Source organism: Rosa chinensis, chromosome 7, assembly GCF_002994745.2.
Source record: "Rosa chinensis cultivar Old Blush chromosome 7, RchiOBHm-V2, whole genome shotgun sequence".
Classification (NCBI taxonomy): Eukaryota; Viridiplantae; Streptophyta; class Magnoliopsida; order Rosales; family Rosaceae; genus Rosa; species Rosa chinensis.
This window is the reverse complement of record NC_037094.1, coordinates 1767119-1791477: the sequence shown is the minus strand read 5'-3', so window position 1 is coordinate 1791477 and position 24359 is coordinate 1767119. Positions and strand designations below refer to the sequence as shown.

Here is a 24359-nt window from a genome sequence, read left to right as displayed (position 1 = left end):
GCTGTTATTGTGTCTATTGAAGTTGCTTTCACTAGAGGTTGGACTACTTTGTGGTTGGAAAGTGATTCTACTAGTGTTTTAGCATCTCTCTCCTCCAACTCTTTCTCTCCTCCATGGGACTTGAGAGTTAGATGGCAAAACTGCTTGAAGAACATTCAGCAAATGCAATTTCGTAGAACTCATATTTTTAGGGAAGGGAATGCAGCTGCAGATAAGATGGCAAACTTAGGTGTTTCAAAACACTCATTTACCTGGTATCCTAGCCCTCCTGCAGAGCTTCACAGGTACTTGCAGGCGGATTTTTTGGGACTCCCAAGTTATCGCTTCACAGGTTGCTGAGATGTTTATGTTCGTCTGCCTTTATTGCCCGCTCCTTCTCAGAGGCCTTTATTCCCAGGAGGTCGTGCGCAAAGTTAGCTTCATATGCATCTACATGCAGGCGCAACCACAATTCTGGCATATTTCGTGTGTCCAGTTTTCACTTATGTGGCTGGTTTTTTCTTTTTGTAGATTTGTTCATGAGGGGAAGTTTCCCTCTCTTTTATTTCGTTGTTAATTGTGTTTTATCTCTTGGACGATGTATTTTTCTTCTTTATTTTAATAAATTGAGTTGGGGGACGGGCGGTGGGTTCCCAGAGTGGGGCAGACCCTTCACCTTCGGGTTTGAGGGTGGGACTTGTGCCCTACATTGTCTGTCTCCGAGGAACTAATATCGCCTAATCCCTTTCTCCTTAAAAAAAAAAAAAAAAAAAAAAAAAAAAAAAAAAAAAAATGCTCATCAACTCATCCAAACAACTCTAGCAAAAAAAAAAAAAAAAAACTCATTGGATCGCTCATCCTCATGATGCTAATGAGAACTAAGCATGTAACCCTCAAGATGTTAGTTATTCCAAACAATCAACAAATCACAACTCATTGATCGTAACAGACAGACTAAATACGTATGCTTAGATTATAACAATGTTGTATAAGTTGCTCTAACACAATGCGCAAACGTGTGATGATGACCCACAATGGAAAGTGAGATTTCATATATTTCATGGAATCTGAGGACCCCGAAATCCAAATGCATAGAATTCAATTGAAAGCTTCATCGCCTAGCTAAAAGCTTCTTCTGGTGGTGATTAGCTGTTAGCAATTGTCCTAACTTGAAAAAAAGGCTTCCTTCCTATGATTTCATAGTGGAGCAATAATATATATTCCCGGAGTGAATGTGGTTTTTATACATAAAGTTAAGGAAAAGCCGTCTTTTGCTTTGTTATTTTTGGTCTGTCTTGCTCTGTACAGCGAATTATGAAAAAGAGAAGGAAGGAATCAAACCAATGATGCCAATGCTGGGGAAGTTTCCATTTTCACCTATGCTCTTGTTGGCACTAGTAGAAAGTATCAACTTGATGTTGTCTCAATTCTCAAAGTCAAAAAAGTATGGTGCATGGTGATTAAAGGTAACTTTGGAGCCTCTTTTAGCTCACTCCTGCTACTTGTACAAACTTTTTGCAGTTGAATGCAGATATATTTGTTCCCCTTAAACATCTTTATGTGTTATCTTATTAGGGTATGATTATGTCTCCAAGGGTTAGAAGGTGTCTGAAAAATCTCCTAGCTTTGCAGTTTCACTATCATGACTCATGGAATCACAATATTCAGTCAAAAATTAGTCCTAATTTTGAATCATTTGCAAGCAGTATGTATGGTTCTTACTGCTTCAATAGTGCTCAAGACTATTTCAGTTCTAACTGATTGGCTGAGGGTTGGTAGGATTTAGCATGAGACCCTAGTTTCGAGCCCAAGTCAGTTTCTGGGTATCAGAAAATATACATATAGTTCATTCTAAATTATGCAGTTGAAGTTTATTTGACCGAATGTGATCAGAAGTGACAAGATCAATTAAAACCAGAGCAGTTCTCTTCTTGAAGTAAACTTTCATTAAAAAAAAAAAAAAAAAAAAAAAACTCTCTTACAGTCATATTGCTACCTAGAAACTGCCACCCTTTTACTATACACAACTTATTCAGATCTCTTCACCTGAACATAATAAGTTTATGATCAACTAGTCTTCTACCATCCCCCTTCCAATGTTGATTTTCACATGTTAATCAAGAAGGCTTAGATCATCTACAGGCGGAGTAATGAACCATTACTGGTGCTCCACTGTCGCTTACGCATCATGTGGCCGAAGATTGAACACGTGCATCATCGTCTTCATGATCATCAGCTCGCAGCTTCTGAGATGCTTTGCAGTGAAGGTTGCCATGTTCTTGGTCGAGCTGTTGCGGCAGACTGACTACTACTAGTGCTCCCTGACGATGAGGTTGATGTTCTAGGTCGGTGGTGGTGTCTATCAGTTTTAGTCATCACCTGAAATAACGCATTTGACATGGTTAGAGTGTTTTTCACATTTCATTTGTTCATGTGAGAATGAATTTTCTGACTGCTTAGTCATGAAGCATTCAACAGCACAATTAATCCACCCAATTCATTCATTATTTACTTGCTAGCCCATTAGTATTGACTCCATTTTATTTTATTGGAGGGGAAAGCTCAACTCAAGCATGTATGTTCATAAAATACTATTTATCTTTTTAATGATTTGGGGGCCGTTACAGAAGGAAGCTGAAGCTCTTTCCCCGATTTTATGGTGATTAACAAATAAAAGAATCTTTTTTATTTATTTAAATATTTGCTCTTGTCTGATTAATAATGCTTTTACTTAAAAGTACCTAAAGGCACTTGAACAACACAACAGAACCAAACTTGGGTCTTGAGGAACTCACAGGGATTTAGATGAATTAACTAAAACAAATGCAGAATTTGCAGAGACATAATTGTGCTAAACAAAATTTTAATTACCTGGTTGTTGTCCTTGTCCAGCTCAGAAGCAGCCTCAGATCTTCTGCTAGCTGCTGCTGCTACTGTCTCTCTCTGCAACCTCGCTGCTGTTAGTGGCTCAAACTGGTTTGATCTCTTCCCCTTTGCTTGTTTCTTTGCCCACAGACCCTTCATAACCTCTGAAACCCACAACCCAAAAGATTCAAACTTTGAACTCATAAAACAGAAAAGGGTAATCAAGAAAAGGACTATTAGTACCTTGAGTGGTGATGAGTCTGTAAACTTGGCCAAGAACAAGAGTATCAGTTGGCCTGAGAAGCTTGATTCGTGTGATTCGAACTGAACCAGTACTAGAACTAGTCTTCTTCTCATTGGTCATATCAGAATTCTTGTGATCATGATCATCACCAGCATTATTATCAGGACCATTGGTTTTGGATTTGGGATTTGATGAGGGACAGAGTGTGGTGGAGATGAGAAGAGCAACATAGTGACCAGGGTTCATCTTCATGACCTCACTAGCACTCACTGCCCCATAGAACTTCTCGACCTTCCCATTTGGGTGTTGTATCACCAAAGTTGCTGCATCTATGGCTTGGCAATTTCCCATCTCTCTGAGTCTCTCCCTCTCTCTCTCTCTCTCTCTCTCTAGAATGTTGAAGAAGAAGAAGAAGAGGAGGGTGGTTTGATCTAAGCAACAAGCTCTTTATAGCCACCACCCACTTCTCATCTTTGCTTCTATATTTATATTTCTCTCTGAACCTGCAGGCTTTTATTACACAGGTGCAATTAAGAAATATGATTAAGCCTGGGAATGGGGTAGTTTGGTAATTTAGTTGGGAAAGCAGTGGGTTTGAATGAGGTGGCGAGGCGTGGTTGGTTGGGGTCGAGGAGGAGGAAGAGGAAGAGGAAGAGGAGAGGTTGAGGTTGTGTGGGCGGTGGTGGTTTCGGTTTCTGATCTGTGTGATTAGGTATGTAACGCACTTTCAGTTGCGACAGGTCGTCCAACGTTTGCTTTATTAAGCTTAAAACCTTAATTAACAACGAGGACCGTACGTTAGTGCTGTATTACAGATTTCCCCACGCGCCTCGGCTGCCAAGTGAAATACACGCAATAGTGACTAAAAGGTTTTAGCGTGTGCTTTTCTCTTGTGAACACTTCTGACCTTATTTCATCCATGAAGACCGCTCCTAATCAATCAAGCATGAACTAACATAATGGGTATGATAGATATTCGAAAACCATCGTCATTATTTGAGAGTGAGTCTCATATGGCATTTTCAATTGAAAGGTAACGTAATATGACGTGTATTCGATATGTTTGAACCGACCATCATTATTTTTAAATAAATTTAAAAGAATATAATTTGAACGGTTCAAATAGTTTTTATTGAAGTGTGTAGCTGAGTGTTATTTTTCAACACGACCGACATGCTCAACTCGAATATGAATATATCATTGTATCACTTATGTACGTGAATCTGAATTGAACAAAATAATTAAATATAAAGTATTTATTTGGTTTATTATATGGCATATAAACTAGTTAAATATATGATTGAATTAAATCCACATGTCCTACCAACTAATAGACCTCCCAAATAATTCTCGAGTCTTCAATGTCATAGCTTAGGGACAAACTTATAAGCTGGTGTGACTCATACGTATAATTCTATATAGAGGACCACAAATGAAATTGACCCCCATTGAATCCAATATCCATTTTGCATTATTGCTTCTGCACGCTCCGACGGCACGCGTGGGATACATCCTCACCCTTATTAAAGGCGTTTCGTATTGCCCACCAAACAAGACCATAGAATGTAGCGTGAGAATTCCGTTTCCGTTTTCATATTTTCCGGGAGGTTACTGACCAAAAGCTTTCGAAGTGGGACCCAGCAAGTCATGCCGTTTTCAGTAGCAGAGCTTCGAACACGTTAGGGTATTAAGTACGTGTCGCGCGTGCGACGGAGCTGATGGACGGATTTTACGTTACGAGAGAAGGAGGAGGAGGGAAAAGTGCTTCGAGAAAAAGCAGGATCCGATTTTTTCGAACAAATCTAGCTGCTGACCGCTGTTAGCTTTCCCCTTCTGGCTTTTTCTCCTTCCCTAGGCGGCCAACCAAAGCAACCTCTTCCTTCTTTTAACCTTTGATGCCATCATAAACTTGTTTTCCTTTTTTCAAAAACCAATACACCATATTGGTGAGAAAATTGGGATATGATTAAGCTAGATTAAAGGTCTGAGATGGACTCGCACGAGATAGATAGTGTGGATAAATGAATTAAGATTTGTATGATTTGAGGAGATTGAATTCAAATTTCGCATGTAAGAACTAAGAAGTAAACTCTCTTTAACTCTAGAGATCAATCCTAATTTTATTTTTTTTGTTAGGATCAGAGAGAGAAGATCCTGATCCCAACCCAATTTATTAAAACATAAGAGGAATACAAATAGAAGATAGCCATACCCTTAACCAAAAACAAAAAATCAATAGAGGTATTAACCGTCATTCAAAACGGATGAATTAGATAAACAAAATACAACTTAAAGAAACAGAAAATGCAGAAGACCAAAATGGTATCCGAGAAAATAATAGATAAACCAGCGAAAAAACACAATATTTGAAGGTTAATCAGGGGATTTTGAGCTTGACAAAAGTTTGGAATAATATGGATACCCTAGCTAGGGCAAATTATTGAGAACCATATCTCCCTCCCATGCATGCTTGACCTATATGATCATTGTGATGGGGTACTCAAGGGACCACTATCAGGTTCCAATGCTCGTTGGTTTGAAATTAGCATCGAACAATATTATTTGATAGTTGATACAGATCAAGAGGTGGAGCCATTAGTCTGTCAGATTTCTATGTCTCAAAATTATGGCTACAAACCGATATGGTCCCTCTTATATCTCCAATTCTCCATTGTAATACTTATACGAGCTTTACTTCGCGGAAGCATAATTACCTCAAGTTACATTATAGAATGAAAGAGGGCCGATTAAGATGGGTGCAACTAGGGTTTGAAGCTTCTACTTTTCATGCATAAATTCAAACTGTAGTTCCACATGTAGTATTGTAGATAATTAGATAGTACAAATGCCTAGATTCTTAAACAAAATTAATCAATTTTAATGAGATATGTCATTATCTATTGGTGTAAATTAATCTTACACAGTTACACTTTCTTCTTTTACACATTTTTTAGAATATCTACCACATGCTTCAGTTCACCATATTTGATGTGAGATATATAAACATGATGTCACGTGGCAAATTGTGCATTTCCAAATCTTGAAGTACTATACACATGATATAATTAAGAAGATCGATCAGTTTACTCTAATTGTGAAAGCAAGAAAACCCAGTAAGCAATCAATGAATGGGAAACTTTGGACATCTATCTGGGAAAGCCCACATTATTTTGGGTTTAATTAGAGGGAACAAAGGTTATCATTCAAGATCATGAAACTTTGACTCTTGTAGCTAGATCTTCCAATCTCATAATGTGGTTTCCTTTAGGTTATCATAGTTAAATCCTACATTGTTGTAAAGAGAGAGAAATGACCGTAGTCCATCCATATTTTCTGTTTTAATCTTTGAATTTTGCAGTACAACTATAAATTTTTGTAGTGTTTATTTCGTTTGAGGATTGAAGCTTTTAGAATGGAAAATAAACCAGGTAAAACTGTCTGCTTACTCTAATTAGGTAACAAAATTTGGGTTCTATTAAAGTAATTTATTAGTTAAAATTGGGGGTCTAGAACCCCATTTAACATTAAATGAAAGATATTGCCCCTTCGAAATTGTATATAGATTATTATGGCAAGCAAAAAAAACCCATGAAAGAATTGAATTGAACGGCTGGTTATTCCTTTGTGCTATTTTATTCACGCACAAAACAAATGGGTAGCATTGTGCTTCTTCTCCCTTTCATGAATTGAAGTGGGTAGACAGTTGATGTAACAGCAGTAGGACCCAAATTGATGCTCCTGTTGGAATTTATAGTTCTATTTACACCTTCACCAAACAGCAGGAAATGATTCTGGGAATTCTTGTAAGAAGCTGGTTTTTTGTTTTCTTTCACAATGTGTAGTTATTTGTAGGTCCCTTTTGCCATTCCCATTGGCAATGAAGTGTTCTATTATCTGTACCAAACAACAAATAGGATGTTGGAGGATTTGATTAAGGAGCTGGATTTTGTTTCTTTCATCTTGGGTACCCTAATATGTGACAAAAGAAAAGAAACATATCCTTGTGAAAATCCTCCACCTTTAAAAACTAGTTTTAATTTTTTTTTTTTTTATCATTATAACAAGTTCTCATGGGCTTGCATGATCTTTGTACCTGAGTGTATCCTCTATTTTCGATTCAATTCATCTATTTTCAATATCCTTGATTATAAACATATTTTTTAGCTATCCAAGTAGGTTTTTCGAGTTTCAAGTGGTTATCCTACAAAGTTTAGCTGCTAACAGAAACCTGTTCTTTTGTAGAGTATTAAAACTTGAAGAGATCAGCTATTTTCTGTTGATCGATATTGACCGATCAATTTTATTTGCAGTGCTTTGTTTATGTTGCGCGCAGGCTTCTTTGATGATAGAGATGGCTAGAGTCTCTAGACAAACAGACAAGAATGAGGAGCTTGTTCAATTAAAAGGGTACCAGCTGCATGTTATTCACAGGCAATCCAATCTTATTAGTGATAACACTGCTCTTGTTAAACAAGCAGGATGGCTTCTGATTGTAATTGTATAAAGATATATACAATTCAATTTGTAGAAACATCACCAAAGAACAAACAACTCATAAATTAACTAGTGCTAGACTGCTAGAGACATATCAGACATGGAATGAGTCATAATAATGGTTGTGAAGTTAAGTTACTCCAAAACAGCTGCTTTGGTTCTCAACAATAAACATACCAAATCCCCAGCATACTAAACAAACTAATATCCGAGCTAAAGCAGGTCATGCTTTCTCTTAGCTCCGGCCCTCGTCCCAATACCGCAAACATTGCCCATAGTTCTTTTTCTTGTTCTGGCAGGTTCAAAAGGGTCACAGTCTCGCTTTCTTCAATATCTATCATATCTCCATATTCTCTTTTCTCTTCTTGTTTTAACTGGTTAGCAACCCCTTCCTCTTTAGCTGGTACGACGTTCTTTTTTAACTGTTGATGAACTCGGTCCTCAGCATTAGCCTTATCATCCTCCTCCTATGTCAAACAGGTCAACAACTAGGGTTATATGGATCATATTGTCGAAAATTGTCACTCTCAAGGGCGAGTTTCACTGTCTCCAAGTTGTCCAGGACGCGACACCTATCAATATGCTCTCTGATTCTTTTCAGGAAACATTCGATGCCGCAGTCATAGATACTAAAGCCGCTGATGTAGGGAATCATCAGATCGAGGATCTGCTCCTCTTCGCGTTCCTTTAGTCGAATATGGGAAGACCAAGGCTGTAAAGAGTTGGTTAAAGGCTACCTCGAACTCTGGTAGGAATAAGTTTTCAAGATCAGAGAAAAAAGGGTTTGTAGATAAAATAGTACGTAACAACCAACAAGGCCATTCATCTAATCCCTGAGACCAAGGGAAAATGAACCCAAGAACCCTACAAGTTATAAATGACATATGAACCTAAGAAGCCTATATAAATATAAACAATACTAAAGTCATTCAACTTTGAGACAGTACATGGATGTGAAGTTCTTTAGCTTTCTAATTTTATCATGGTATATAATTAAGAGAAAAAGGATCTGCATTACTTGATGAATTTGGTCCTCCCCTCATTCTGTGTCAAAGAGGTCAACAACGACTTAGCAAAGAAGTAGTAATAAACAAGCAAAATCTATGATTAAGAATATAGAAATAAGGTAAATGAAAAATTAGGAGGCTGAAGGGTACTCCTCCTCCGACTTCGAGTAGTTCCACTGCTTCGATCTCCTCCAGCTTCTGCAACTGCTCCTGCTTCCGCTTCTCGTCCCTTGTGATAATCCTAACAACTTTCTTCACCATGTCCACGTCTATAGGCCTTATATATCCCTCCATGCCGGAGAGTCAAAAATAATTAAGGTTTAGGAAACTAAATACCCAAGTTCACATTAAAATACAAAGGAGTAGACTTATGGAGTGTTTTTTTGGCTTCCGCGACGATCGAATCTATCACATAATCCCAAATAGATTCCTCGGATTGCTTGAACAAGGATTCAATCGTATCGATGCCCTTTCCACAAGAAACATAATCGACCATCAATCTTCCGATTCGAATTTCTCGAACAACTTGGTGGTTACTCTCTCCCTCTCTCTTTCTTCGTTTTCTTCTTTCTTTCTTTTTTCTTTGGGACGACGAAGTGACGGAGATCAGAGGCGTCGCTCTCCTCTGCATTATTTATAGTGTTTAGTTAGGTTTTTTTTATTATTATTTTTTTTATGAGAAAGTGTTAGATTAGGACCTTAATGCAAATAATTATTTAAATGTAACTCTCATGGTACACTACCTTTACTATGTCTCTATGCTTTTACTTCAATTCACATTCCCCAGTTGGATTCACAGCAAATGAATTGCTACTGCATAAAACGAAGCTTCTGCAAGTTTTTGCATTTGGATAGATCGAGAGACCCTGTACGTTATAGTGTCTTGGTTTTGTTTTGTGCTTCAAGTTGTTCCCTCAAAGCAAAAAATTTAAGGTTGGAAGTATAGAAAAATATCCTATGAATGAAGACATTGAACTTATATTGCTTAGCGTGTGAAGTAACACAGAGTTGGTGAGAACTTGGGATGGATTAGTATTACACTATTACATAATAATAAACCATACGAAACTAAGAAATTAACCTAGCAATCTCTTTAGCCTTTTGATTTCATCATGGTATTGGTACAAGCTAAAATTCCCTGTTGATGAACTTGGTCCTTATTATCAGCCTCATCTTAGTCCTTACTAGTGTCAACAGACCAATCTGGAAAATAAGCAACAAGTTTGGACACTATCAAGAGCGAGTTTCACCTTTTTCAAATCCACAACGCTAGATTTATTATGATGGAGTCTGAAGGCTAGGTCTACATGACAAATTCGATGGCGTCTTCCATTTTCCATCTGCGGAAGCAGGGAATGATGACAGTGAGGATCTGCAGCTCTTGGCCTCCTCCTCCTCCTGCTCCTTTAAGAAGGCAAGATCTCGCCAAAACTCAAAAACCTAAACAATGATTATTCCTTCGTTTAGTATATTTATCTAATTAAGTTCACTTTGAGGAAGGAAAGGACAGTTCGCATGGCGTCTACGCCAAAAGAATGGATCCCACTCTAATAGAGTTCATCATGCATCCTATACACCGCCCACACCTCTGATTTTTCTGATGCCATTGCGTTTCCCGCCATCGTCTTCTTCTTCCTTCTATGTTTTCTTCCTTCGAGGATTGACAAAACCCTTTGTATTTATGAAGGATTATTATTTCCTTTAAAAAAAATAAAGGACTATTATTATTATTATTATTCGTTATGGTTGTCAACATGGATTCCGGCGGGTGTCAACATGATTTGAGTACCTGGTTCGTTGTTCATAAGACCCGGGTTTATGCTGGCTTAAAACTGTGTGTGAATGTGATCGGGAGATCCTGGAATGACCTACCAAATAGTTCTCTATTGTGGTCACTCATTTCAGTTATTGCTGACTAGTTTGGTCAATTTGGCTCGGTCAGTTCCCTAATCTATAGTTCTCTATTGTGGTCACTCATTTCATTTATTGCTGACTAGTTTGGTCAATTTGGCTCGGTCAATTCCCTAATTTTGTCTCCGTCGTTTAATCTATTGACATGTCAGTTTTTCCTCTTCGGAGTGAGGATACTTGGTATTAATCTATTAATGTTTGTCGTTGATTGTAGCCCCTTGTTAGGAGTTGTGATTGCAATCCGTTTGAATTGCACTTTATTTGAATGAACCCTAGAATGAAATTCCTTTTTATGAAAAATAAAACTTTTTCACGCAACAAAAGTCATATGTGATATTTGGGTACAAACTGATCAACTATTGAAGAAATATGGTGTGGAAACAAAAGAAATCTCTTGCTATTGATGTTGCTCTACAAGCCTGTGCCGGGCTTGCAAAATTTAGGTTGCATAATGTGAGAGTGATGAATACGGGACAGCGGTCTAAACTGGCATCTTGAAAACATCCTCCAGTGGGGGTTCTAAAGGCTAACTATGATGGGTCTTTTCATTTGGAAACGAAGAAGGGGGGTTTAGGTTTCGTTATCAGGGATTCATCTGGAGCTTTGATAGCAGGAGGGGCTAAACCACTTGACAATCTTCTCTCAGCTAAGCATGCCGAAGCACTAGCATGTCAAGCTGCTTTAGAGTTTGCTAGAGATCATAGCATGATGCCAATTATTTTGGAAACAGATTCCATTTTAGTGCAATGTCAAGTTTCATCTGGAGCTATAAGGAATACTTCCTTATTGGGAAGACTTTATGAGGACATTGTGGAGGTATTGAACTGCTATCCAAATGTTAGTATACTACATACCAGGAGGGGGGCCAATTTGGTGGCTCATCTTACAGCAGATTATGCCAACTCTTTACGGCATGAGAGTTTTTTCTTTTCTATACCTAGTTTCCTTGTAGCTGCAATTGTAGCTGAATGTAGTGCTCTGTAATTCTTCCCATATTCAATAAGGGAAAATTTCACAAATGGTCACTCAACTATGACTCATTCGACACTTTGGTCACAGATGTTTCAAATATATCACTTTGGTCACTCAACTATTACATTGTCAATCACTTAAGTCAATTTGTTAATTTTTTTCATTAAAAAAATTATAAAAAATACTCTTTGGATGACTTCAATGACCAAAGTGTCGAATGAGTCATAGCTGAGTGACTATTTGTGGAATTCTCCATATTCAATAAAGTATGACCTTTACTCAAAAAAAATAATGAAGAAATATTTATGTGCTAGTCTTGGAGAGGCAACCGACTAGGGATGGCAAAAATCCTCATCGGGTATTCGACCTTAACGGAGAGAAATTCAGGGGAAATCAGGTAACGGGGATGGGGATTCCCAGTATTCGAATTTTGAAATCGGGTACGGGACAGGGGTGGTGTTTTAATCCCCATTCTCATACCCACCCAATAAGAATTATCTGAAATATATATATATATTTGATATTATTTATAAATAAATAGTTATGTAAACTTCATTTTTTTTTATCAATATTTAAATTTTGTTAATTAATATGTTCAAAAAGGAAGATTCTTTTAATAAAAGACTAGATGGGCCTCACACACTATGTGTGTGAATGTTTTTTTTTTTTTTGTTACAGGAGTGGGTAGTTTTTTATAGAAGTGGGTAGTTTTTTTCAAGTTCTTATCTGTTTCACTTTCTCCATTTTTTTTTTCTTTTTCCTATTTTCTGTTTATTTTTTAATTTGACTATATTACCTCTATCTAATTTACGAGTTGTAAAGTTTTTAAATATTTCAGGGTCATTTTGGTACATTTTTTTCGTTTTGGCTAACAAAATCTCTTCTCTTAATAATAGTATAAATATTTATCAACATGTCAATTTTCCTTGATTGAAATAAAAAATTTATTTTATTTTGATATTTGATTTTAACTTCATATTTTACAATCCAAAATTATTTGTATGAATTTTTATATAGTAAATTAGTAATATTGTTAACGGAGATTGGGACGGGTACAGGGACCTAATCCCCAATGGAGACGGGGACAGGGAATCCCCAATATCTTATTACAGGATTGGAGCGGGTAAGGGGATGGGGAATGAAGTTAGATATGGAGATGATAATTTAATCCCCTTACCCTACGCTCCCCATTGCCATCCCTACAACCGACGACAACATGCATCAAGATAACAAAAATTTTCATTACCCATAATAACCAACATTTAATTGTAGGATCCACAATAAGTGGGAGATTTTCGTTTAGTTCACTTGTGACGGTTGTTGAGAAATATTATTCCCTTGACCCAAAAGAGAAGGGTGATTAATGGTGGCACTTTGCTATTCTAGGGTGCCCTTAAAGATTCAAAATTGTAGACTAGGGTGAAAATAATTGTAGACTCGGAACTAGAAAGCGGAAAAAGCTGCTTCAAAGCCTCTACTTCAATTCACATCCCCAGTTGGATTTACAGCAAGGAATTGATATACTGAAATAAATTACTACCGCATATCCTATGAATGAAGACATTGAACTTATATTGCTAAGCGTGTAAAAGATTCGCAAGTAACACAGTCGTTGAGAACTTGGGAGTTGGGATGGATAAGTATTACATAATAAACCCCTCCATAAAACTCATCACCATGCATGCTCTTCATACAGATGGAAAATACTTGTTTAGATTGAACGGCAATGAATAGAACTCCTCACTCCTTGAATCACCCTTGAATGACCGGAACTTGTCCCACCAATGTTTACCCCTGTCCTTCCTAACTGTGTTGTCATTTCGATGCAGCGTGTTGTCCAAGAAATATGCAATAATGCCCGCCACAAACGCTTCCGATTGGAAAGGGACATTGATCATATCATTAAACTGCCAAATGAAGACGAGCATTTTATCAGTGAAGATTATAACCAACCATTACATGATTCAACAATAGCTTATACGAGATTTGATGTATTCGGTGCATACCCATCTTCCTCCAGTGTGGACTGGACCATAACCGTTGAGGAGGGTGTACTCATTGAAGTACTGTGGTATAGACAAACCCATGAAGATAGAGAAGCCTAAAATGAACTTGGTTCGAAAGCTGTTCAGGTTGCAGAACTGGAGAAAGCTAAGACCCCCCGAACCTGTGGAGGCATGAGGAAATGAAATATGTTACCCAATAATTGTGGTATAAGAGTCAAACAGTTGTCAACATGTCTGCATTTTAAAGTAGATGCACATACCAACATAAGCAAAGAACAGACAATATAAAGCAGCAATGATGGGCCCTGGGATTGAAGCGAAGACTGCTCCAAATTTGCCTGAAAAATGGTGAAATGTCTGAGTATCAAGGAAACCCGAACGCTTGCAGATAGCTGCCAATATTATGTAAACTATAATAGTATAATGTCGCATAAGTTTACACTTGACAGTTTACCCAGAATGGAGAAAAATATCATGAACCCAGCAGATATTTGCACAACCCTTCGACTGCCAACACGTGTTAATGCCAAAAGACCAGCATTCTCTCTGCTCAGAGATCAAGTGAAGTCTCAGAATAAGGTAGAAACTTTATTTTCTGCTTAATCAAACTACTATGTTTAAATAGCATAAATATTATCCCATCAAGTCTTACACAGATACTGAGGATCCGGTCACAGTTCCAAATAGCCCGGAAATCAGAATCCCAACACCCTGAAAGATAAGTATACAGTTAATTGGCTAAATTATACAGATGGAGAACACTATTCATGGTTGGGAATGAGAGACTTTATTGAGAAAGTGACCTTGTTAAGTAGAAACATGCATAAGTGGATTGACTAAAATAGAAAGAAAAATACTATTGCATTCGTATAGTGATAAGGGTAAAGCTATGGTACGTTAACATTTCTCATACATCAACTATTTTTACCACTTTAAGGACTCATGTTACCACTTTAAGGAAAATTCTACAATGTGTTAACGTATGCATACCATTGTCTTAAAAGTGGTAGAATGAGTCCTCAAATTAGTAATATTAGTCCTCAAAGTGGTAACATGAGTCCTTAAAGTGGTAAATTTTCTTAATTACCACATGAGTCTTCAAAATAGTAATATTAGTCCTCAAAGTGGTAACATGAGTCATTAAAGTGGTAAAAATAATTGATGTATGAGAAATGTTAACATACCATAGCTTTACCCTAGTGATAAAGCTGTTTATTTAGGTTTGGAAGCAAGAAGTTTATGTGCAATTTATCCTCAAATGTAAGGGGTGCTTACAAAGTTTAGCTCTTAAAAGAAACCTGTTATTTGTAGAGTATTAAAAATTTAACAGATCAGCTAATTTACCTGCCAACCAACCCCACGACTCAGAATAGAAGGTGGCACTGGAGTTGCACTAGCATACCTTGATACAGCAATGAAAGCACCAGTGGACTGTTTTACCATTGGACATTTGAGAAAAAGATAGAAAAGAAAGAGCACCATTAGGGGCCAAATCAAAATCAAGGTCTGGATTAAAAACAAAAGCTATGATGACAGAGATTTTGGCTTCTCAATAAATAGCAACTCATATGGCATAAAGAGAACAAACCTCTACGAGAGCAACAAAAGACGCAGTCATCATAGCAAAGGCTTCACCAGCATCAAATGTAGGTGCTCCCCATTGGAAGGGATACGGAACTCTTATCCTGCAGACCCCGTTCAATAAGCATTCATTCCAACAAATATTATGTATCAATGCAGAAAAGTAAGTTGCTAGTGACGAATGTATAATCACATTCCAGCTATGCAATAAAGGATGGAAGACGTCATAGCATGCTTCAAGTTCCTAGCATGGTCTACTTTCTCATTTCTAATATAAGTCCAATTTAATTATTCCTTGTCCACCTCTTATACTCCTATATAAGGGTATGAAAAGGCAATCTGCATTTAAGGACACATTCCGCACTAACCATGGAGCACCATCTATAAGTCCAGCGCGGTCAGTACGGCAACTTGCTTGTGTTTTGGGGCCTGAATCATTATATGCCCCACCAACAGTGAGCAGATGAGCATAAATCCATACGATCACAACGGCAAATAGAACAGCAAAACGATCAAATACATGTTTTCCTCTGTGAAATATGTGGGGCAAATACTGCAACACAATCAATGCAGAAAACAACATCAGCCTTGCAACTATCACTATTACATATGGTGACAACAATTAAAATTCTGAAGGAAAGAGATTTAACACGGATATAAATATGTCACACGTTTACCTGAGAGACAAATACTAAAATGATAAGCTCTGGCAGTCCAATCTCAACACATTTGGCAAGCTAAACATGCAGAACAAACATTAATAAATAACTGGGAGAGCTTGATTCACTGTCTATATGCATACCCATCTCAGATTAACACTTACCAGAGGAAAACCTAACTCGTAGAGTCCAAAACCAACTAGTCCTATCAATGGAACAATTGACAGTGGACTTAAAAACCTGAAAGAAAGAAAGAAATAAATGAATAGTTATAGCCAGCATGACTTTAAGGTTTAACAAGAAAACGTCACCATCAAAAAAAATTTCTCTTCAACTTCAGGAAGCCATTTACTTGAGAAATCTGAAGTGTTTCTGTATAAAGCAGAGAACTTTTTGATTGATCTTTATAACACCAATGTAGGAATTCCATTTATTTAGATTAGAACCAACCTTGCAACATTACGCCAAAGGCCACTGAAGCCTAAGACTATCTGAAGGGTTGAGGCCACAATAAGAGCTCCTTGAATTGCCCGCATTGTTCTCTTAAATTTCTGAAATGAAAACACAGGCACTAATCTTGCTTAGTTTTTAGAAATGGATTATGGTAAGATAAAATCCAGCAGTTGGTGCTTTAGCATTCAGTGGTCTCCACAAGAAGTTCAAGTGACACATGAGAAAAAAAAAAAAAAAACAACTGTTGTCACTTAATTATGCATCATACATTGGACCGCAAGTAACAAAGAATTCACATTTAGAATATGACCACCATGTAAAACGAGATGGGTTTCAGATGATTACGTCTATAGGGTCTTGAGAATCACTGAATCGACTAGCTAATATGATTGAAACTGTGGTGGGAACAAACGTGTATGACCCTCCAATCACTGCAGGTAGTCTAGTCCCAAACAATGTTTGCTTCAAGGTGTTCAAACCAGCAACAAAGAGTAGGGTCTGGATCACCTTGGCCTTCTCCTCCTATAACAATTGAAGGAAACACTTAGAAATATGTTTTGGGTCAATTTTGAAGGAAAACCAAATAAGTTGAAATCAATCTATTCTTACATTTCCACCTCCCATCTGGGGAACAAGAGCACTAGGAATGAGAACTGAAGTGCCAAGCATCACAAGATAATGTTGAAACCCAAGGAGAATGGCCTCGGCTGAATCAGGAATGGCCCACAATTTTGTTAAACAATGGAACATAACAGCAGGACTCAAGAATAATGTTGCTCAACAACATCAAAAAACAGAACTACCAAATGTCTAATGCAAAATGTTCTATTTAATTGCCTAAAGCAGAACTACCAAATTAGAACTTAAAGCACCATTAGCAAAAAAAAAAAAAAAGCAGAAAAGCTTCGCCAAAGGCCCAAAGAGTGATGAGAAACCAAAGTCTGGAGAGAACTAGAGAAATACAAAATCAGCTGATTTCAAGAATCAGGCACGTAGCTCACGTTACCACTAGTGGAAAACCGGATGCCAGGTTCACAAATTAGCGCTAAACATAAAGCAATTAACAGAAAGCACATAAATCAAATAAAATCCCCAAAGGCAAAATTCAAACATAAGTTGAAGGAGAACACTAGTAGATTCTTTTATCATAACAATAATAATTCTGTACTCAGTCTGAAAAAGAAAATAGGGAAAGCATATTTCAATTTATACTTATTTTATTTCCTTTCTGAAAAGCGGCATCTAACAAAGAAAAAGCTACTTTCAGCGACGAAATACAGGGATCACGCATCCAAAAGAAAACAAATTAAAGAGTGAATTATCTAAAACATGCCTGAGATATACCATGAAGATCCAAAAGAATCAAACTTTGAAACTAAAGATCCACCACCAAGAACAATCTTTACACTATTGCTCAAAAGTCACACATAGAGCTCAGAATGCAAACTAGAAAAAAAAAAAAAGTGAAAAACAATAACAGAATGTGGAGTAGAGGTACTCACGCCATGGAGGTGGACTTGTAATGCAGTAGGAAATGCCAGGTAGTTGTTCTTTGGGTGGGTGAGGCTGTGGCTCATCCACCTTTGCAGCACCTCCTCCAGCCATTTTTCTCTGTCTACAACTTCCTTTCTCTCTCTAGAAACAAACACCAGAAGCAATGAAACCCAGATCCCAAATCCAACAAAGACCAACGAGAAACCAGTCACCAATATGATGACCCAGAAAGATAAAAACTTTAGAGATGCCCACAAAACTAGAGCACCAAATAAAGGAGACAGTGTAGCTAGAAGCTTTCAAACAGTGAACCAAACTGGGTGTTAAATAATTGAGATTGAGGGAAAAAATAGTAAGAAGGAAAAGATGAGCAAAAGTACCTTTTAACCAGCTGCAGTGGCAAAGCAAGAGCCAAAATGAAAGTGGGGAAAAGCTTAAAGTCCGAAAACCCTTCTGCCCCACAGACCTAGAGGAGAGAAGAGAGTTTAGAGAGAGCAGAGAGAAGCAAATCCAGGTGTTTGGTTGAGCAAAGCAGAGTTAAGACGGTGTGACTATGCGAGCAGGTGAACTATGATTAAAGCTTCAAGCTTTTAGCTAGAAATGTAAAAGTGGTTTAGTAACTGAAAATTAGAGCAGCGATTCAGAGCAACGTTGTAATTGTTAAACGTTGTCCTTGTACTTGTAACAATTAAAATGGACGATTCGATATTATTTAGTGAATATATTAATTATTTTTAAAAAAAATAAAATTATATATATATAAAATTGAAATTACTTATTAAGTATGGAGTCACATACTATTTTCTCTCTCTCTAGACTCTAGAACACTTCACAAAACATGAGATTATAGCATGATGAACACAACCTTAAGTATTAAAATGGATTTATGTTTTTTAAGGGGAGGACCGGGAGGTTTGTCTGGTTGTTTAAAAATGAGTGTAGTTCAGCTGTGCAAAGAGACAGAGGAAAGTCATTAGAAAAAAGAGTCCAATAGGTGGAAATGATAATGTCACCCGAGGAATGATTGATTGCGATTTGCGAGTCAAGACTTCAAGAGGGAAGTAAACGACGGCGTTTCACAGGCTCACAGCTTTGCCTTTGCATTTGCGTCAGATAAAGGTGCTTTGGCTCTATCAATTCTCAGTTTCCAACATCCCTAGAAGGATGCACCGAATTCCACTTGTGAGAAAGGACGCCTATACCCTCAGACAATAAACGCGGTTTTTCAATGCTGACAAAACTTGAACTAATTTGCCACCAAACCGTGTGATCTGTTGATTATTCGAAGTAACTTAAATTTTTATTTTCATTTTAAAAAAAACAGCAGAACTAGTTTCTACATGAGTTGTCAAATTAAAGTGTAATACAAAGGAAATGTTCATCTCTTTCTTAGAGACCAGCTTCTAAAATTAAAGTGTAATAGAAATGAATTGTTTATTAGTGTTGGATGTTTAATTCGATCATAATGGTAGCTAGATTCTCTTATAATCTAAAATAATATGGAAGTGTTAGTTGAGTTTTAAGAGCTTTTAAGTTGGCTCGTAACTGTCTTTCATGTTGCGCTCTTTAGTTGCTTTAAGTATGAATATTTTTTATAGAAGTAATGTCATGACTTAAAACATATTTACATGAAACGTGATGCATTTGTTAAACTTATTCGGTCTCTAACCATACACTGCATTTATTGATAATCTTCAGCTAAGATTAATCTCAGTCAGTTTTTTTTTTTTTGAGGGAAACTGAAGACTGATCCATTGATATAAAATCATACGACCTCACTCAGTCAAACATGAAGAGTACAAACACCTCTCATATTACAATCATTGCTCAAGTAGTGCACTGACTACACATTAAAAATGACTACTAATCTAGACTACTACGCCTTGAACACTAAGAAGTTACAACACCAAAAAATCAGTACATCCGCCTAAGACCCTCATGGTGTACATCAGTACTAATCCTTGGGCACATTGTAACGTCCTAGAGAAACAAGGTATACAAGGCCAAGGCGCACTGCACCCGCCTGTAAAAGAGGGAGCATTATTAGACAAAAAGAAATAACAAAAAAATGAAGTTGGGCCCAAAAGCTCAGACCCAAAAGCATTCAAACTCTAGCCAACTTCAATCTGGAGTAGCCACCACGTCTTCACCATGGTTACAAGACTCTAGCCACCGCCACGAGTAGCCGTCAGCCACCATCCACTACTCCATTATCACTAGCAAGCGACAAGAAGTACCACCTCCCCCAAAGCACCCATATCAGATCGGAGAACTTTGATCTAAAAGAGCCCGTTGAAACCCCACCTCACACTATCCAGCCAATGGACAGAATGCCGGTACCACCAAACTGCTCTCGCCAGAGCCTCTAAGCAATCAGAAGATGCAGGATCACCACAAGACTTGCAAGCTCGTCAAGGCTACTCACCGCTTACCGACAAGGCTAAAAGCCTGGCACGGTACGGGAGCCGCTGGACGAGAGCCTTCAAGTTTACCCAAGGAAACCCTGGCCGCCCTCTGTAATATGAGAACCTTTTAGAAAAGAAGGTCATTATGCATTTGCTGATTCTCTTGTTAATCTTAGTCGGTCTTAAATTGTCGAAAAGGGTATTTTTGGCATTTGAAACAGATTGATCACATGGTGCCTGTAGCAGAAGAATATGGGTTGTGGCCTTGTGGGTGCCCAAAACCGTGAGCCTAAAAAACAACCGACAAAGTTCTCTTATCCCTTCCTCAATTCAATTGAGTCAATTGCCCTTTTCCCCCCAATCCCTGCTCTCCTGTCCCTTCTCGTCATTTTATGATTTCAGTCTTGACTAACTATTAAACATTTTCATTTCATTTCATTTCCAACTGGAGCTTCTTCAATGATTCGATCCTCCCATCCCTTTCCTTATTTTTCAAGCAAAACCCATAAAGTCCATGGCATTGCTTATATAGGATTCTCTTTTAATTTGCTGGTTAATTTCTTAGGGAATGGAATGTGCACCCACGCCAAGTAACCTCAAAAGTCTAAATCCTCTTTGGAGATCCCCAATGGCAGATCTTCTCATGTACCAAACCCAAATATTTTAGTATACTCATCTTCTCTTGTAGTCATTTTCCTCATTACACTACGAAAGAGCAAGCTCTAGTGTTATCACTACAAGTGGACAACCTACTTAAGTTTTAGAATAATTCTTGAATTTAAGTCTATTTACTACTTAATTTTGTATGAAATATAAAGAAACAGAATTGAGTTTCACACTCGCCTTTTAACATTCTAAATTTCTGTATTGCCTGACATATGGCAATCTGTTGAGTTGAATTGAGAAATTTAATGTTGTCCTCACTCATTTAAAGACTATACATAGTACTAAAACCAACTCTTTAAGTCTTTATTCTAAAGCATCTCTTTTTTAAAATTAGTCAGAAAAAAAATATCACACACAAAGTAATTATGAATCTCGTGATTCCTGACTAATTTGACTTTGTACTATATATATATATATATTCCAAACGGCAGTATATAGGTACACCACAACTGATGATTGGTCAAAAAATGCAGGTCTGTAATTGAAACGTATTCAGAAAGTATGTGTGTAAGAAAGAAAGAAAAGCAAACACATTGACAGAAAATAGAATACCAACTTAAGAAATTTTAACCTAATTGAAATGTAAAATTTCACCTTACTAAAAAAATAAATTGCAGAGATGGATCAAAATGAAAGTCCAGCATGAATGATTTAGAATTAGGATAACTGAATATCAATGCTGGCCTATAGAAAATTGTGAGTATGACCGCATGAAGTACCTGTCATTGTGACCACCCCAAACTCTAATTGTTTTGTTTGAATCTGCTTTCTGTTTTTGTCTTCTGGGAACTATTTTAGAAAATATTCTCTGTGATATGAGCTCACAGACAATGTGAAGCACTCTCTATTGTCTTTATACATTTCCAGCTAAATACGACTCGAAGAGTTTCGCTATCATTCTATTAAATTTCAACTAATATGAAAAAGTTAATTGAGTCGAGCTTTCTTTGCTTTTGAGGGAGGAAATAAAGAAAATGTATCTTGTGAGATCTTAGTATCATAATTGCGAAAATTAAGGAAAGAGTTGTTCTTAAACAAAATTATAGAGATCTTAAAAGTGATTTCATCAATCATTATTTCTTGCATTCACAATAAAGCTAAGCTTCAATTATGCCACCTGAAATAGAGGTTAGGGGACATAATACAGTTTGGTCCATGAAAGATTATATAAAGTTTTTTCATCAAAGGCAATCGAACGTTGGGAATATATAATAGATGATGGATCAAGCTGAATAAGTTTGTCCTTCTCTTTGTATTGGCTGGAGATTTTTCCCTTTCAACTTGCAGATTCCAAATAGGACATGTCAAAATCATATTGGTGGGAGCTTTAAAGAAATGAATGACTTCAAGAAGATTCAAACCACGGTAACCACCTAACCCTTAATTGAAGATTAAGATTGACAAGAGTGTACACTCCTATCAAAACGAATCTAATTACTTTAAATTTCACTATTTTTGTCATCTTATTTTCACTTTGCAATTTGCATTGCACTCTTATAACTAGAATCATTCAATACATAACTGGATAGTCGTCAAATTTGTATTTAATTATCTATTCTTTTTTGTTTTATAAAGAGATTGAACAAAAGTATTTCAATAAATAAATGATTTCCATCACAAAACAAAGCAAGCGTTATGAAGATAATGATAAAAAGAATATAAAGAATGCGTAAAGGTTCCTTTACGAACGTGGGTGTTGCTATCAGAGTTCTTGTTCTTTATAGTTTATACATATAAGTGATATCAACAAACCCTAGCATCTATGAAGGGACCACAGGCCAAATTATCTGCTCTTTTTAGAGCTTTTGATCTCAATGGGATTATTATTGTTGTTTGGTCGCTTGGTGCATTTTCTAGTCTGGGGACATGATTATTTATCTGATTTTAGATTAAAAATTATCCACTTATTCCACTAAAGTTTTTTAACCTCATTTACCTAATTTAACAACTATTGACAGTTTTGACCTTATTTTTATTATTAAATTACAATCATCTCTCTCTATCTCTCTCTCTCTCACACACACACACACATCTGCTTCCTCACACAGACCACCGCCGTCAAGCCCTAGGCCTCGTAGCTTCTATCACCGCCGACTACCAATGGGAATTTCTCGGCCATCACCGCCGCACTCCATCGTCGAGACTTTGGAAAGAGATCAACTTTTGGAAATGGTGAAATCTATTTGTCAAAGCTTTTAAGTCATGTCATTCAACCATATATAAAAGGGTAAAATCTTTATATGGTATCTGAACTATCACGAAATGCATTTTTTTTTTTAAAAGCAGGGCGGGTGCGGCTGCCATCAAGTCTTCATTAATGAAACTGCTGAATATAAAGGGGGGGACGTAAAGCTTAAACCCCGAACAATTAGTAACACGAGAACTTCCTAAATAGTAACAAGAGCTCCCACTAATCCTATGTATTCAAACATGCACCAACTAGCAAGGGTTGACATACCAGATATCTGGGCAACACCATTTGCTTTACTGACATACCGGAAAGACAAAGCTCATACAAAGCCATAACACAATAAAACCAGCTTTCCCACTATGCTGCCGACCAGAATAACCTCTAGCGACACTTCGTTTCATCCTGCCACTAGGAGGTTGCGTCCATTTGATAATGACTCGCCACCTCTCTAAGACAAACAAGGCACTAAGAGTGCACACCCACACCGATCTATGGCAATGACTTATTATAAACAGTAAACAAGCATAAATAAATTGACAAACATAAATAACATAGCTAGCCCAAGCCTGGCCCAAGAATAGAGCCCAAGCCCAAGCAACAATCCAAGGAAGAGGAAGCCCACCAACTGCCAGCAGGGCCTGGCCCAACCCCATCCCAGCCACTGCCGACAGACCACCTTCCCGCCATACTAGACAGATTCCCACCATCCACGCTCCACCAGCACGCCTGACCGCATCCCCCTTATAGAGCAAAACCAAATCGCGCCTGACCCTTCCAGATCGGATCCACACCAGAATGGATCCAGTTGATCCAAACCATATCACACCACCACGATCCTTCTAGATCGGGTAAAAACCAAATCCGATCAAACCCCGCTGCTGATCTGAATCTAGCCATGCCGCCACCCAACCAACCATCCCCCGATTCAGCGGCAGTACACCACACCTCCGCCCATGCCAGCAAGGGGCAAACCACAACTCGACAGCCACCGTGTTCTCCTCCTTCCTCACCTCACAAACCGCCGCCGCCACCTCCCCACACCGGCTGAGAATGTTGATCAAGAAGCCAGGCACCATATCAGTCCAACAGGGGACGACAAAGGCCCGTCCGACGACGGCGAAATGGCTCGCCGCCGGACGGGAGGAAAGCTCACTGTTTCTCGTCAGGCGAGTGCAAGCGCGTTCTATGTGACATGCATTACCATTGTCACTGTTTCTCGTCACGAAATGCACTTTTTGGTACGTACAAATTTGTAGGGAGTCTAGTGGTATCCTCCGTTAGCCATTTTAGTACTTACGTCAATTATTTCGTTAAAGTATGGGTAAAATCGTAAAACACATATTTTTCATATTTCTTTTACAAATTTTTTTATTAAACTAAATTAAAATAAATTAGACTAGGTTAAAAGAAAGACCTAAAATTGAATTTAGTG

General features: G+C 37.6%; 2 protein-coding genes across 2 annotated transcripts; both read right to left on the bottom strand.

Moving 5' to 3' along the window:
• Positions 1 to 1927: 1927 nt before the first annotated feature.
• Positions 1928 to 3774, bottom strand: LOC112177258. Its single transcript, XM_024315554.2, has 3 exons — positions 3088 to 3774; positions 2851 to 3008; positions 1928 to 2358 (listed from the first exon to the last, which is right to left on the bottom strand). Exons 1-3 carry the CDS (start codon positions 3437 to 3439, stop codon positions 2212 to 2214), a joined length of 657 nt encoding a protein of 218 aa, XP_024171322.1. The 5' UTR covers positions 3440 to 3774; the 3' UTR covers positions 1928 to 2211.
• Positions 3775 to 12916: 9142 nt separating this feature from the next.
• On the bottom strand, positions 12917 to 18274 carry LOC112178924 (nucleobase-ascorbate transporter 6). The gene is made up of 15 exons (XM_024317198.2): positions 18046 to 18274; positions 17674 to 17806; positions 16781 to 16878; positions 16517 to 16693; positions 16169 to 16269; positions 15883 to 15958; positions 15737 to 15796; positions 15428 to 15612; positions 15067 to 15163; positions 14823 to 14909; positions 14131 to 14189; positions 13933 to 14024; positions 13739 to 13816; positions 13479 to 13639; positions 12917 to 13379 (listed from the first exon to the last, which is right to left on the bottom strand). Exons 2-15 carry the CDS (start codon positions 17774 to 17776, stop codon positions 13161 to 13163), a joined length of 1593 nt encoding a protein of 530 aa, XP_024172966.1. The 5' UTR covers positions 17777 to 17806; positions 18046 to 18274; the 3' UTR covers positions 12917 to 13160.
• Between the last annotated feature and the right edge of the window lie 6085 nt (positions 18275 to 24359).